The sequence below is a fragment of the Alligator sinensis genome, unplaced genomic scaffold (assembly GCF_000455745.1).
Source record: "Alligator sinensis unplaced genomic scaffold, ASM45574v1 scaffold448_1, whole genome shotgun sequence".
Taxonomy (NCBI): domain Eukaryota; kingdom Metazoa; phylum Chordata; order Crocodylia; family Alligatoridae; genus Alligator; species Alligator sinensis.
Genome location: NW_005841870.1, coordinates 628,024 through 641,020, shown reverse-complemented (window position 1 = coordinate 641,020; position 12,997 = coordinate 628,024). Strand labels below are relative to the sequence as shown.

At 38.0% G+C, this 12,997-nt stretch overlaps 1 protein-coding gene across 1 annotated transcript in view; it reads right to left on the bottom strand.

Annotated features, from left to right (window-relative positions):
• Window positions 1-12,997, bottom strand: part of GALNT2 (polypeptide N-acetylgalactosaminyltransferase 2) — an 87,214-nt gene that overhangs the window by 27,528 nt on the left and 46,689 nt on the right. The window contains exons 9-11 of the mRNA XM_025194727.1: window positions 11,098-11,185; window positions 6,462-6,549; window positions 5,173-5,276 (exon numbers count right to left, since the gene is read on the bottom strand). Coding sequence (XP_025050512.1) covers window positions 5,173-5,276; window positions 6,462-6,549; window positions 11,098-11,185 — 280 coding nt within the window. The remainder of the gene's footprint in view (window positions 1-5,172; window positions 5,277-6,461; window positions 6,550-11,097; window positions 11,186-12,997) is intronic.

Genomic DNA, 12,997 nt, shown 5'->3' with positions numbered 1-12,997 from the left:
TCAGTCAACCTAATGCCATCTCCCATCAACTCTCACAATAGTACAGTATATTGTTACAGGTTTTGGGAAACCTTAAATCCCAAAGAAGCTGGGCAGAGAAGGGTAGAGGATGAGAAGTAGCTAAAGGGAAGGTGAAAGGGGAAGGTAGGGACACATATGAACAGGAATGGGGTAGATTGGTTATCATTTAACCAACTTTACAGCTAAAACCTGAATGGGTTTAAGATGAATTTAAAATCACAAGGGGTTGAAGATTTTAAAATCCTTATTTTTTGCTTTTGTCCACTTTACTGCATCAATATAAAAAACTATGAAGGAAAACCACTATGAAAACATAGAATCCTAACACCTAAGGGTAAACTGAAATGTGTGGCAGTATATTCAATTTCCCGATATATTTTTCAGTGCTATTGTGCAGACATCTTTCATTATTCTTAGGAGTGGCAGTCCTAAAGATCAAGAAAGGCTGAACACATCATTGATCTACAGCCATTTTAATATACTTTATACAACAAATAAACTGTTATCAATGATTTAACAGTGAAAGTAAAATATATCACCTCACAGTGGTAAAGACAGTCTTTCAGACTCTTTCAAATAAATATGAAACCAGCATCACAACACTGGAAACATGATTTATAAATGAGGTATAAGTACAAATATACGGACAAATTAATGTCCCCCACTGCATATCCTAGAAATTTTAAAAGATCAGCAGAAAACATAATGGAGCTTCTTTAAAAGTACCATATTTTCTTGCATATCATGTGCCCTCAAATAAGACATACCTTTTTTGGGGGGAAGGCAGAAAGATGGAAAAAAGGAGATTTTTCCAGGGCAGGGACTGAACCTAATCTGCAGCTGCTCACCCTCCTTTTCCTGCTTAACCAAGAGCTGAAAACCTAGCTGCTGCTAAAGGCTGGCCTCCACAGGTTATGATTTTGAAAAAAAGCTAAAAACGACCTACAAACCTATGAAATAGGAGAAGGGAGACCAGGAAAAACAAGCAAAATTGTCAGAAGAAAAAAAAGTTAGCTTGATTAGTGGAACATCAAAACCATTAAAAAGGACATATGGTAGTTTACACCCATGGAGTAAAGAATAACGAGCCATTAAGTCAGCTAACTTCTTCAGTCTGAATATAAATGCCACTATTGCTGTGAGCAGGAATCATAGTGGGGTGCTTCTATACACAGGAGAAAATCAGCTTTCCTACTTAAGATGCACCACAATTTTGGGGAGGCTGATTTTTGGGGAAAAGGTGCATGTGGTACGTGTAAATCATATACAGTATTTTATAGATAGTATACATCATATATAATATTTTACTCAAATATAGCACCAGTCTAACCATATCATTACAGCAGTAGGAGTTTATACAGCAACAGATGTCAAGCTGTCAAATGTAGATATCAGGTATCTGGTGTGTACTTTGACTATTATTTTGAATATAAAATTCAGGCCTTTCAATTATTCCTACCAATTTTTTTTTTCCCCCCAACTAGTACGTACTGTGATAACTTCAGTTACCTTCTCACTAAGCTTAGCACATCTGTGCTGTAAGAAGTCAAAAACTGGAACAGAAAGAGAAGACACTGATCAAGGAGACCTCAAAACTACCTCTAGCTCCCTCCATGTGGGAAAAACAGAAGACAGTGCAGCAGAAACAGAGACGTCTTGCTTGTTCATCTCAAAAACTCCTTGCTTGGAGAGAGGGTGCAACTTGATTCAAAGCTGACAGAACCCAAGGATCCTTTGCCTTATCTAGACTCCCTACATACTTCCTGAAGCAAGCCCATGCATGACTTCTAGAGTGGGGTGAATCCCTAACTCCCGGCTGTTTGGTCCCTAGCTTTCCTTGCTTATCTATGGCCCTCCCTCAAGGAACTACCTTCTATTTAGCTCCCAAAGGAGGGACTTTACCTCTTTAAATGGGTAAGGCCTCCTCTACATGTGTAGGTAAAAGTGCAATGGGATTTAATATGCAATTCACACAATTGTGCCTCTTGCCATGCCACATGTGCATGGCAGGAGGTGCAACTGGGATTGTGAATGAGATCCCATTGTGCCTTATTCCCCTTGCACTGAGAAGAAGCAAGCTCCTGTGGCACTGGCAAGAAGCAAGCTCCCACAGCCAAGCGCTCTAGACATTCCAGTTGAGGGGCTTCCAGGCACTGTGGTGATCTGCCCAGCCCAGAGGTACATGAAACACTGGAGGCGGGAGGATCACCACTCAGGCAATCGGTCCACCCCGGGGGTGTACGAAACCCCTAGGGGCAGGTGAAGTCACCACAGTAGCAATCCTCCACCCTAGGGGTTTCCACACACCTCCAGGGCAGGGAGATCACAAGAAGGCATGCTGCAGGGACTCAGCATCTGTAGCTATGGGACTCTGGGTCCCTGCAGCTGCAGGGTACTGCTGTGACCCACAGTTCGCAGCTGTTGGGGCTGAAGGCCCCAAACAGTTTTGAGACTTGCAGCCTCAGCTGGACAAGGTGCACACCTACAGCTGGGAGCCCATAGTTGACGGGACTGCCAGCCACAGGGAAGACCCTGCTACACGTGCAAATTAAAGCTCAATAGCAACCAGCTATAAAGTTAGTACACATTTTGAAGGTTTAACTTTACAGCTGGTTGGAGTTTTTTATTGTGTGATAAGTATTTTGCACATGTTGCTGGTCTCAAGGTAACGGAACAATTAACCAGTTAATTGTGTGTGATACCTGGAATGGAGGCCTATGAAGTACAACCTGAAGTCTCTCACAGTAAAACAGAGAGCTCCTTGCAATAAAGGCAAAGCTAAAGAGCAAGACAACCTTGCCCCATCCAAAGGATTAAGCAGTTCCTCTGTGCCCAATCCAGCCCACAGACCTGAGCACCCCAAAGCAAGGTCCACTGTTTCCCTCCTGGTCTCCCCCAGACCTACTGCTTTTTCAGCTGCTCTCTTTTTTTTGTCTGATACTCCTCTTTCACTGCTTCCCTTGAAATCTCATGGTTGTCACCTCCAAAGGAAGGCTTCCCAAGCCAACCTGAGCAGTCAGCAAAGCTAATCAATACTTTGTTGTATGCATCTTCTGTTAGACAGGCAAGGCAACTCTGGCTTCAGTCTCTTAACTCCTCCTTACACCCTGTAAAATTTCATCAAGAAAACCAAGGAAAGCAACAGAATTACACCATGCATGTATTTAAACCAGAAATATTACAACTAAAACACAGTGGGCACATCTACATGTTCATTAATGCACCTTAGATACCGTGCATTTAGGTTAGTATTTGCTTGATAAAGTACTACCTAAATGCGCAGTAGAGTTACTGTGCAGTAGCACCAGAGCACAGTTGTTTTGTGACGCTTACTGCACATTAGCCCAATAACACTGCGTAGTAGTCTATTAGCACAATTTTTAACCACTACATTACTGTGCAGTGTTAATAAGCTAATGAGCAGTAAGCATCTCATGTAGACGCACCCAGTTTCTCACAGAAGTAATTAAGCATCTGCTTAACTTTAATAATGTGAAGTCAAAGTGGCTTCTCAAACACATTCTTAAGCCTTTACTTAAGTGCAGTAGTGTCTTAGAGCCCCAAGACTATCTTGGTAAGTGAAGGGAAAAGAATTAGAAAGGACTACGACAGTTTTCTAAGGGGGATCTTGAAACCTGTTTGTAGCACTGAAGAAGAACCACTTTCTGTCAGCATATAACAAAGAAAGAGGGACACTGGAATATACTCACAAGGTCTGTGTTAAAAACACTATATGCACTTATTTAACAACTTATCAGATAAAATAAAATCAACTGAAATACTGCAGAGATAGTTCTGCAACAAGTTTCTTAGGAATTTTTTAAAAAGTGAAAGTAGTTGCAATTTTCAAATAAACATGTTTTAGTTATGCACAATCAACACTGATAGGAACAAAGAACCAAACTAGTTTTGAGATGGAGCTTATTTAAATTATGAAAAGGACTGTATGACATGGTTGACTGAGACAGCAAGGGATTAGACTCATTTACACGTTCTTGTATCTTAATATGAGAGCACTCAATGAAGAGTGTTTGTTTTCCCCTGAACTATATATGGCCATTAAACATTCAAATACTTCAGCTTTTAACACCAGCATTTAAAAAAAAAGTACGTAACCAATGTTTGGATCTATGTCAGCACATCCAAACCATGATGAAGAGATAGATAGAAATTAGAGTTTGAAAGAAAATACACTGCATATCCAATGTATACGTTAGAACTGTTTATTCATTGATTGTAAGCCACGCTATTTCAAAAATTATTTAAAACACTTATCTCTACTAAAGGACTGTTAAAAGAAAATGCACTTTCCCCCCACAAAGTCACCAGTGATTTCTTTTTCAATACGACAGTCTTAACAGGAAAAAAACAACTGTCAATACCTTACACTATTGTAACCTAAATAACCAAAACCAGTTACTGAAACAAACTGAAAACTGTATAAGGACAAGAATGAGAACAGGGCCAAAGGCCATCTCCTACATCTCAGGCATCCAATCAGCTGAAAATGGGGAATTATAAAGAACATACATTTCAGCCATAATTATCTTGTGATGCTAGACCTGATCTATAAAGTTATAATACACCTTAAGCATAGGTGACAAGAAAGGATGACATGAAAAAATAAATTAGATCAGTCCACAACCAGTTACATTAATTGATTTCTTAAAGGGTGCATACGAGAATTAAATTCATGAACTTCCGTGTTCTGCGTTACACAATTAAATTTCAACAACATCTTAAGAAGCTACTTAAACAGGTAGTACTTAAACACTATTGCATTTTAATTAATTTAGCTAATAGGGCAAGGGGTCATTTTCAAGCTACACAGGAAGTTATTTTTTAAGCTTCTACTGCAATTTCTTACCTTCATTTTACTAGCCAGCCTTTTCACAAAGGTCAATAAAATGTATAGCTAACAAACGCTTCCCCTTCAATCCTTCATATTCAACACAGCAGTCCTAGTCTATTCTAATTCTTTTTCTAAACTGAAACTGTTCTTTGAATTTTTCCCAATAATCCACTTTAAGTCTTAGCTGTCATTTAAATCCTTTCTGTATAGGCAGATGAAGGCCATGAACTCATAAAAATTAGGTTAAAGAAATCACTTGCTTTTCTTCAAAAAGATCCAAGGTTAAATGATGCACATACCTAGATTTTCTCCACCCCAAACATCCATCATCATGTCATACTTTCCTAGCTCTTCGAAATAGGATTTGTCCATCACAAATAACCCACCAGCTATCATTGGTGTTCTAAAAGAGAGAGAAAAAGAGAGAGGAGAGAGAGAGAGGGGGAGAGAGAGGGGAAAGTCAGGAAATAAATGCATAATGACCGGCCAGTATATGGTTTTTTGGGGTGTTTTGTTTTGTTTGTTAAAGATTCAAGACTCATTGATTACTTGAAGTATTTTTGGAATATTTTCTCCCTTAAGGCATTTCATTTGGCATTGCCTGTGTAACTGCACTTGCATACAGCTACATGGGTTATTCTATGAATCATGCTCCAGCATGACTTCCATAGATGATGTTTATCTCCATTTCCAGATTCTCATTCAAAGTCTTTTCTATAAAGGCTGATGATGGTGGTCATGTATACTAGAAATCAAACTGAATTTTAAAACCCGTCCCACATTCTTAGTGTCACAGACGATACTTAATTCCCTGACAGCGAAAGGGTTATTTTATAAACCTGAGCAGCAGCTGAGTGCCTTTCCTATAGTGACAATAGTTTTTTTGCCTTCTTAAGTATTTCTATCTGAAAAAAGTCAGTGTCCTGCAAGTAATAAATAAAGTAAGTCTGATACCCTTATGAGGTGGAGTAAATATCCCCTCTTTACAGCTATGGAAAATGAAGTAGTCTATTTAGCCATATTATGCCTGGGTCTATTTACATATGTGGAGTCAATATATTTTGGTGTGCTTGCTTCATGTACATCTTGGATAGTTAATCTATGAAGTTTAACAGAGGCAAGCTGATTAGGACACAGCTTTGCACAAACTCTAGAGAAGGAAAAATAAAAAATGGCTCTTTAAATCAAGTCTCAAAATGCTGCCTTCAGTAATTACATGTAACAATGGTAGCTGGATACTAACCAAGGAACATACTAATTTGGGTGCCGAATCAGTAGCATCAGTTTCTGCCTTCTATTCCACTCAGTGCAACACTGGATTGTACAACACTAAAAACCATGAGTTCAGGTAGAAGGAAAGAGTAGGAACAATGTAAAAGTTGACTGCTTCAGGCTACCCAATTGCTATGTTTTGGAATAGCACTCCAGTGGTGTATGCTTTTGTTGCACATTTAAAATCTTTTATAACAGAGGGCACTCTAGCACCAACCAGTTTTGGGAGACAGTAGCTCAGTCAGTTCCACTTAAAGTATCTAATAACATTGGTGTGCGTGTGCGCGTGTTGGGAGAAGGGGTGTCAGAAACATACTTTATGGGAGCAACAGGGTTTCCTTGTCGTGCTCTTCTTTGCTCTGGCGTCATGTAATCCCATTTGAACACCAAGTTCCAATCGAAGCCTTCGAGGAAAAAAAAATCAGAATAGAAAACAGTTGGATGTTAAAATATTTCATTCATTGTTCAGCTTTTAATATCATACTTTTCTGACTAAAATTACCAGGGACTGAGATTTAAATGTGGAAAGAGAAAAATGGAAGGGTCTGACAAAATTTAAGTCAAAATCTCAAGGAAACATGCAGGAAGCAAACAAAAGAAGGGCAAAGGAATTAACAAGCAAGAAACCAGGAGTTAAAGATGAAAGACAACACAGACCTGGGCTACAATGGAAATCAGATTTTAAAATAAAACCTCTCTCTACTTAATTTTAGAACACAGTCAGCAACACCAAGAAGCAACAGGCCTTGACCTAGCTATGTATGCATCTGCTCAAATGGGACATTAAATGGAGAGCTTTCAGTCATTAAAATTACTCTAACAATTATTAATACACTTAGAAATAGATTCGACTTTTGTGAGATCATGTATATATTGCACCCATTTTCCACAACTGCAAATGCTCTTATTTGCTCATTTATATATTACAAGAGGATCTTGCTGGATGTCACAATAGGTTAATTACAATTTCTTCCATTTACCTACATAGGAAACCTACCTTTCTCCTTTCACATTTTTAAACCACACACTTTTTAAAGTTTTATATTTTAAAACATTCAGATGAGTTTTTTTTTTTTAAATAGTTATGAATCTCTCTCTCTCGCACACATACACACACACACTTTCTTTAGACAGCTTGCTTTGTGTATTCTGCTTAAAGCAAAGAACAAAGGAATTGCCAAATTGGATTAGACCCAGTGGTCCATTTACATTTAGCATTTTGTCTCTAACAATGACTAGCATCAGCTGCTTAACAGAAACCCAACAAATGAGATAACTTATCAACAGGAAAAAAAATTCTTCCTCCACAGGAATTAGGGGGTGATTTATGCCTTCTAGCACGAAAGTTTAAGTATCTACAACCTATGGAACTTGCTCCCAATTCAAGCTAATGTGCCAGCTGAAGACATTTAGGACTAAATGAGGTCATTAATAGATTTTGTTACAAAATGTCAACTGCCTCCCTTCTGAACATGAGGACATAGCGGCACACATAAGGGAAGTGGAATATTTAGAAAAAAAAAGATAGGATTAGATCCAGAAACATTAGCACCAGTAACAAACTGTTGCACTAATGATCCATGATAACTGTCAGACATGGGCATGGCAGAATGGATAAAATGAAGACAGCTGAATCCACCTATAATTTATCCCTCAAGATATTTATATTAGTTTCTCACAAAGTAAATGCGAGTCCTGAACACTCATTACAAAAGTGTGCCAACTGGGCAAGCACTTTTTTTTAACAAGTATTAACATTACTATAAAATTGAATACTACAAGAAATAAAACACTGCACATTAAGATATTAAAGGTCTAAAATACAAAGTACTTTAAGATAAAATACTATTCACATTTTACAATAGATAATGGTATAAAGCCTCCTTCATGACAAGTAAAATGAACTCTAATACTTTGCATTTCATTAAAAAGTCTTATTCAGTACTCCACAAAATGATCTGAACTGGAACATACTTGAGACAAGCTACTGTTCCAGTGCAGAAGCAATGAAGTAATAGGAGTTGTATACATTATAGTGAACACAAGGGGTCTCTTTTGGAATGCAGGAGAGCATTGCAAAACATAAGAATAGCTGTAAAATTGTTTTTTTCTTTCTCCATCCTCACTGACTGGGGAAAAAAGAATCTGAGCTCAATGAAATGAGATCATTAACTCAATACAAGGGAGTTTTTTTTAAAGTAGCAAATGTTTATTTGTATTACCCAAATGCATATCTGATAAGAAAGAAGAATTTACTCTTACTTCATCTGAAATGTAACTTATGCCAACCTATCATGGTGTCTGCAATAAGTGATTAGGTTCAATTTAACATTCAAGTAATTAGAATTCATCAGATAATATTACCAAATAACAACGAATAGCAGAAGGAAGGTTTTCGCCTTGCAACACTAACAGGTAAAATACATGAATTTGGGAAATAGCTAGGTTTAAAAGAAACTTTTTTTCCAACCCCACTTTAAAAAAAAGAGATGTATAAAAATAAAAGAAAATTACTGTTAGAAAAGGATTCTTGTTCAAGGTAATTAAGTCTTCTCTCCAGGTATCACACACAAAAGTACTGTAAGTTTTCCCATGTTGTGTCAACACCCAATGCGTCACCTGAAGTGAGAATACTCCTACAGATGAAAGGGTAGTTCAGTTTCCATTCCTTGTCTCTGGCTTTTACTAGTATGGCCAAAAAGGACAAATGTAGTAGGTATGATATGGTAATTTGCTCACTAGGAACTGGAAGAGACCACCACAGACCTTTAACAACCTAACAATTTGAACATGCAAAATTCCCATTATTTAAATTCAAAAGTTGGTATATTCTACCTCCCAAGGCCATGAGTGCAGGGGGCTGGACACCACTTAAGAAGCATTTCAACTGTGCAAGGAGAAGTGAGGGAAGATATTTGGGAAGGACAGAGCTACAGAAGCACCACGAGAAGCAGCATGCCAGTACATTCCTTATTCATGGCCCTCAATTCCCCTCCCAGGGACCAAGAATTTAATAGAATAGAAGACATGTTTGCCACTCCTATTTAAGAACATTCTTCCCCCTTCAACACAAATACAGTGCCACGAAGTCATGCACAGACTCCAAGGACCCAGGTCATATAACAAATACCTTGGGCAATAAACTTTTGCATTTATTGAAAGCTGGCACACATGTAAGAATGATGAGGTGCTGATTTGTATAAGTCTAGATTTCAGTCACAGCAACTTATTTACCTTCTTTATAACATATTCAACAAATAACCAACTTGGACATGAAAGGCTCCGTATCTCCTTGGTAGCTTAAAAGGGTGCAGTCACTCAAAACTCAAGCCACTGGTTAGAACTTGGTACTTAGTGTCTTAAATGAACATCTACTCTGCTAAACTAGAGGCATCAGGGGCAGATCCAGGGGTGGTTAGTGACAGTGATATTGGCCGTGCCATGAATGCACAGTGAGCTCCGAGCTCAAAGCCTGGTCAGCACAGGCTCCTGCCCAAGCTCCACATGTGCAGTCAGCTTTATGAGCTCACCAGCTGATCAAAACATGGTCTGGCCAGGCCCACCACTTTTGCACAACTCCAGAGCCCAGGGAGTGAGCAGTGCCATTTTTCACCTCCCTCATCTTCTTTCTGTACCCCCATACCCTCACATTCAATTCAGCAACAGGTGAAAGGAAGGGGACAAGCAGTGGTGGCAGCACTTACACCCTGGGCTCTGAAACCATGTGAAAGCGGTAGCTCCTACAAGATCTCACTCTGATGAGCTCAGAGAGCTCAGCGTAACAGGTTTTTAATGGTTTAACTGTCAAAGTGTGCTTTGATGTCCAAGTGAACCACAAGGGCTGCTTGGTGGAGTGACAGAGATAAAGTTATATACATATACATTTTTTTTTTCTTTTGCAAAAATAAAGAGCTCACTATGTATGCAGAGATCAGGCAGGAGCTTGTGCTGACCAGACAGTGGATGTAGAACTCATTATGCATGCACAGAACAGCCAAAGAGGGGTACAGCCACACACCCAATGCTCTGCTCCTGGATTCACTGAGAGTCACCATTCGAGGAACACCAATATACTGGCACATCTGATTGAAGTAGGTCCCCAAACATGAAGGGCAGACTAGGTTTGAAGTTGAACTACCCCTCACTCCTAATGAAAGCAATTTCATGCCTGGTTAAAACACGATGGAGATTGAAATTGTATTATTGTTTGTGTCAACATCCCTAATAAAACATTTTTGTTCAGTGTTAAGCCCTTTGCTCTGAATTAAGTGTTGCATAAAGGTTTTTATTATCAGTCACGAACAGTTCACATTTATTAAGCAGAACATATGCCATTAATTTGTCACAAAAGAAAATCTTCCATTTCATTCCTATCACAGTCTGAAGAAATTTGGAAAGGGATAATGGCACTGTAGAACCTAGAGTGTGTGCACGAGTGTACACGCATGTATGAGAACGCAAGCATTTATATACATTTTATACATATGATTAATGACTAGCTGTAAGAAACTTGACACTTAATCGTATGTATACAAAGTCGACCAGTTTGAACATTTGAAAGAGTTTTTAAGAAAAACAAGCTGCATAAGTTTGTGGGCATTCTTGGTATCTTTTCAAGTCATGTACTAATGAATGTCTTATTGGATAGCAAAAGCAAAGACTTGTTGGCCCTATATTGCTCCTGAAATGTATATATAGCCACTATAAACATTAACAGGAGTTTTGATTGTGAATTAGAGGGCAGTAAAAACCTTACAAGTTGTTTACCTACAGAAGATGAATTTCAAGTCCATGTCTAGAAAGGCACCGACTGTAAGAACCTCAACTTCATGCACGAGAGGGAGCAAAGTATGCATTAAGTCTGTCGGTTCTGTGATGATAATGATGTGTGTTTTGAGTCCTGGTGCATTTTTATTTTTTTGGTTGACTCGTATTCCAGTACAGGTACATACCGCCTTTTAAATCAGCTGACGCCCCCACGTACTGGAAGTTGTCCATATTAATTACATCAATTATAGGAGACACAACTCTGGTCTTGTCCTAAAATAAATATTAAAAAAGTAATATTGAAATAATGAAGTCAATATTAAGATTCACGCAGGATGAGATTTTGAACAGTTTAGTGGGATTCCATTGCCACTCCCCCCCTCTATTTTTGACTCTCACTGAATATCCATTTAGGGAGAATGTCTCACCAGCACTTCCAGAAACAGCTGCCTCAAATGATGGCTTTGAATTCTCTCTTCATTCTAGACTACTTTTATACAAGAATAATCCTCTCCCCTTGGACTTGAAACAAAACACACAATCAACATCAAACCCAGAGTTCAGAAGGCAAGCAAAAAACAGTGATTCTCAATCTTAGACCTGGCCCAGAAAACTAGTCTCAAAAACCACTTCAGAATTCAGATATCAAGTCTCCTGCTGTCCAAGGAGCTGCAGTATCTATCAGGACTTCGCCAATCCACCATCTTAACCTAATATTTAATATATATTTTTTTTTTTGACCCTTCAACACCAGCAGATCTTCCTTTAATGATAATGCATTCTGCACTAGCATAAAGACACTTAACATTGGGATACTCCACTCAACAAATACAGAAATAGATAGATTAAAAAAAAATATTAAGTTGTCAGAAAGTCGATTCTAGCAACAAAAAAGTCTTTGGACAGCTACCACAAACACTTGCAGTGAAACTGCTTTGAACACTTCTCCTTGAATGAATGTGCTGTTTTCAAAACAATCGTGACAAAACATGTCTTTACATCAACCCTGCATATAAACATTAGGATGTTGGTAAAATCCAAACACTTTCAAACTACTCATCGTTTTCCTAATGTGATAGATTGGAACATTCCACTTTACTCTGTTTCACAAAAAACCTGCATTTTATTTATTGCTTGATAAAATGCTAACCAATTTTTTAAAAAATGTGTTTTCATGAATAATTATCGCAGAACGCTTGGTTCACAGGCAATATTCTGATACCATGAACAACGCCTCAGAACAGAATGTCATTAATTATGGGTAGGACTAAACACTTAACTCAACAAATTAGTGCCTATATTAATAAAGTGTGGAGAATACATAAAGATGTGTCTAATGAAAATGAGAAATTTAATTTTGATTAATGTGCTACAGAATAAGCAATTTCATGGTAAAAGTGCATTGGGTGAAAAATCTCTTCATTTATTTTAAAATCATATTTATGAGATTCGTTTTCAACTAGCAATGGATATAATTTATAGGTTCAGAACTCATCTCATATCAGAATGAATATTAATCTGTTTTCTACTACCAATTTTTTTGTGAGAACATTTTACTGCTTGTAATGAAAAAGGGATTGCTGTGAAGTATCACCAATTCTGTTATATCAAATCAAGATTGGACAAATAGTGAGAGGTATCAAGACCACTGTTTTGTCTACAATTATTTAATCCTAATTGCTAAATCCTTAAGCACCTCAGTAAAACCTCAGATTGTTATTAAATGCTGCTAATCTTAAGAAAATGCTAAGCATTTACAGAATCCACACTATGTTGCCATCAACCAGTCAGTAGTTCCAAGGCTTTAATCCTGCTAAATGATGAGGAGAATCTAGTTGGATCCACAGTTAAAACTTAAGATAAGATCCAAATCAATATCATGAGCTATGAGGTCAACTATACACCTTCATCAGGGACATAATGCTGTGCAAATTTACAATCAGGCCTTCCACTAATCATTAATTAGTATGACTTCATTAAGCTAAGAAAATCCTCAAGAGACAAGTCACATTTAACAGGTAGGACAGGTGAGAAAAGTCAAAACAAAGCCTTTTTGTTCCTAACACCTGATATCTATCTGCTGGG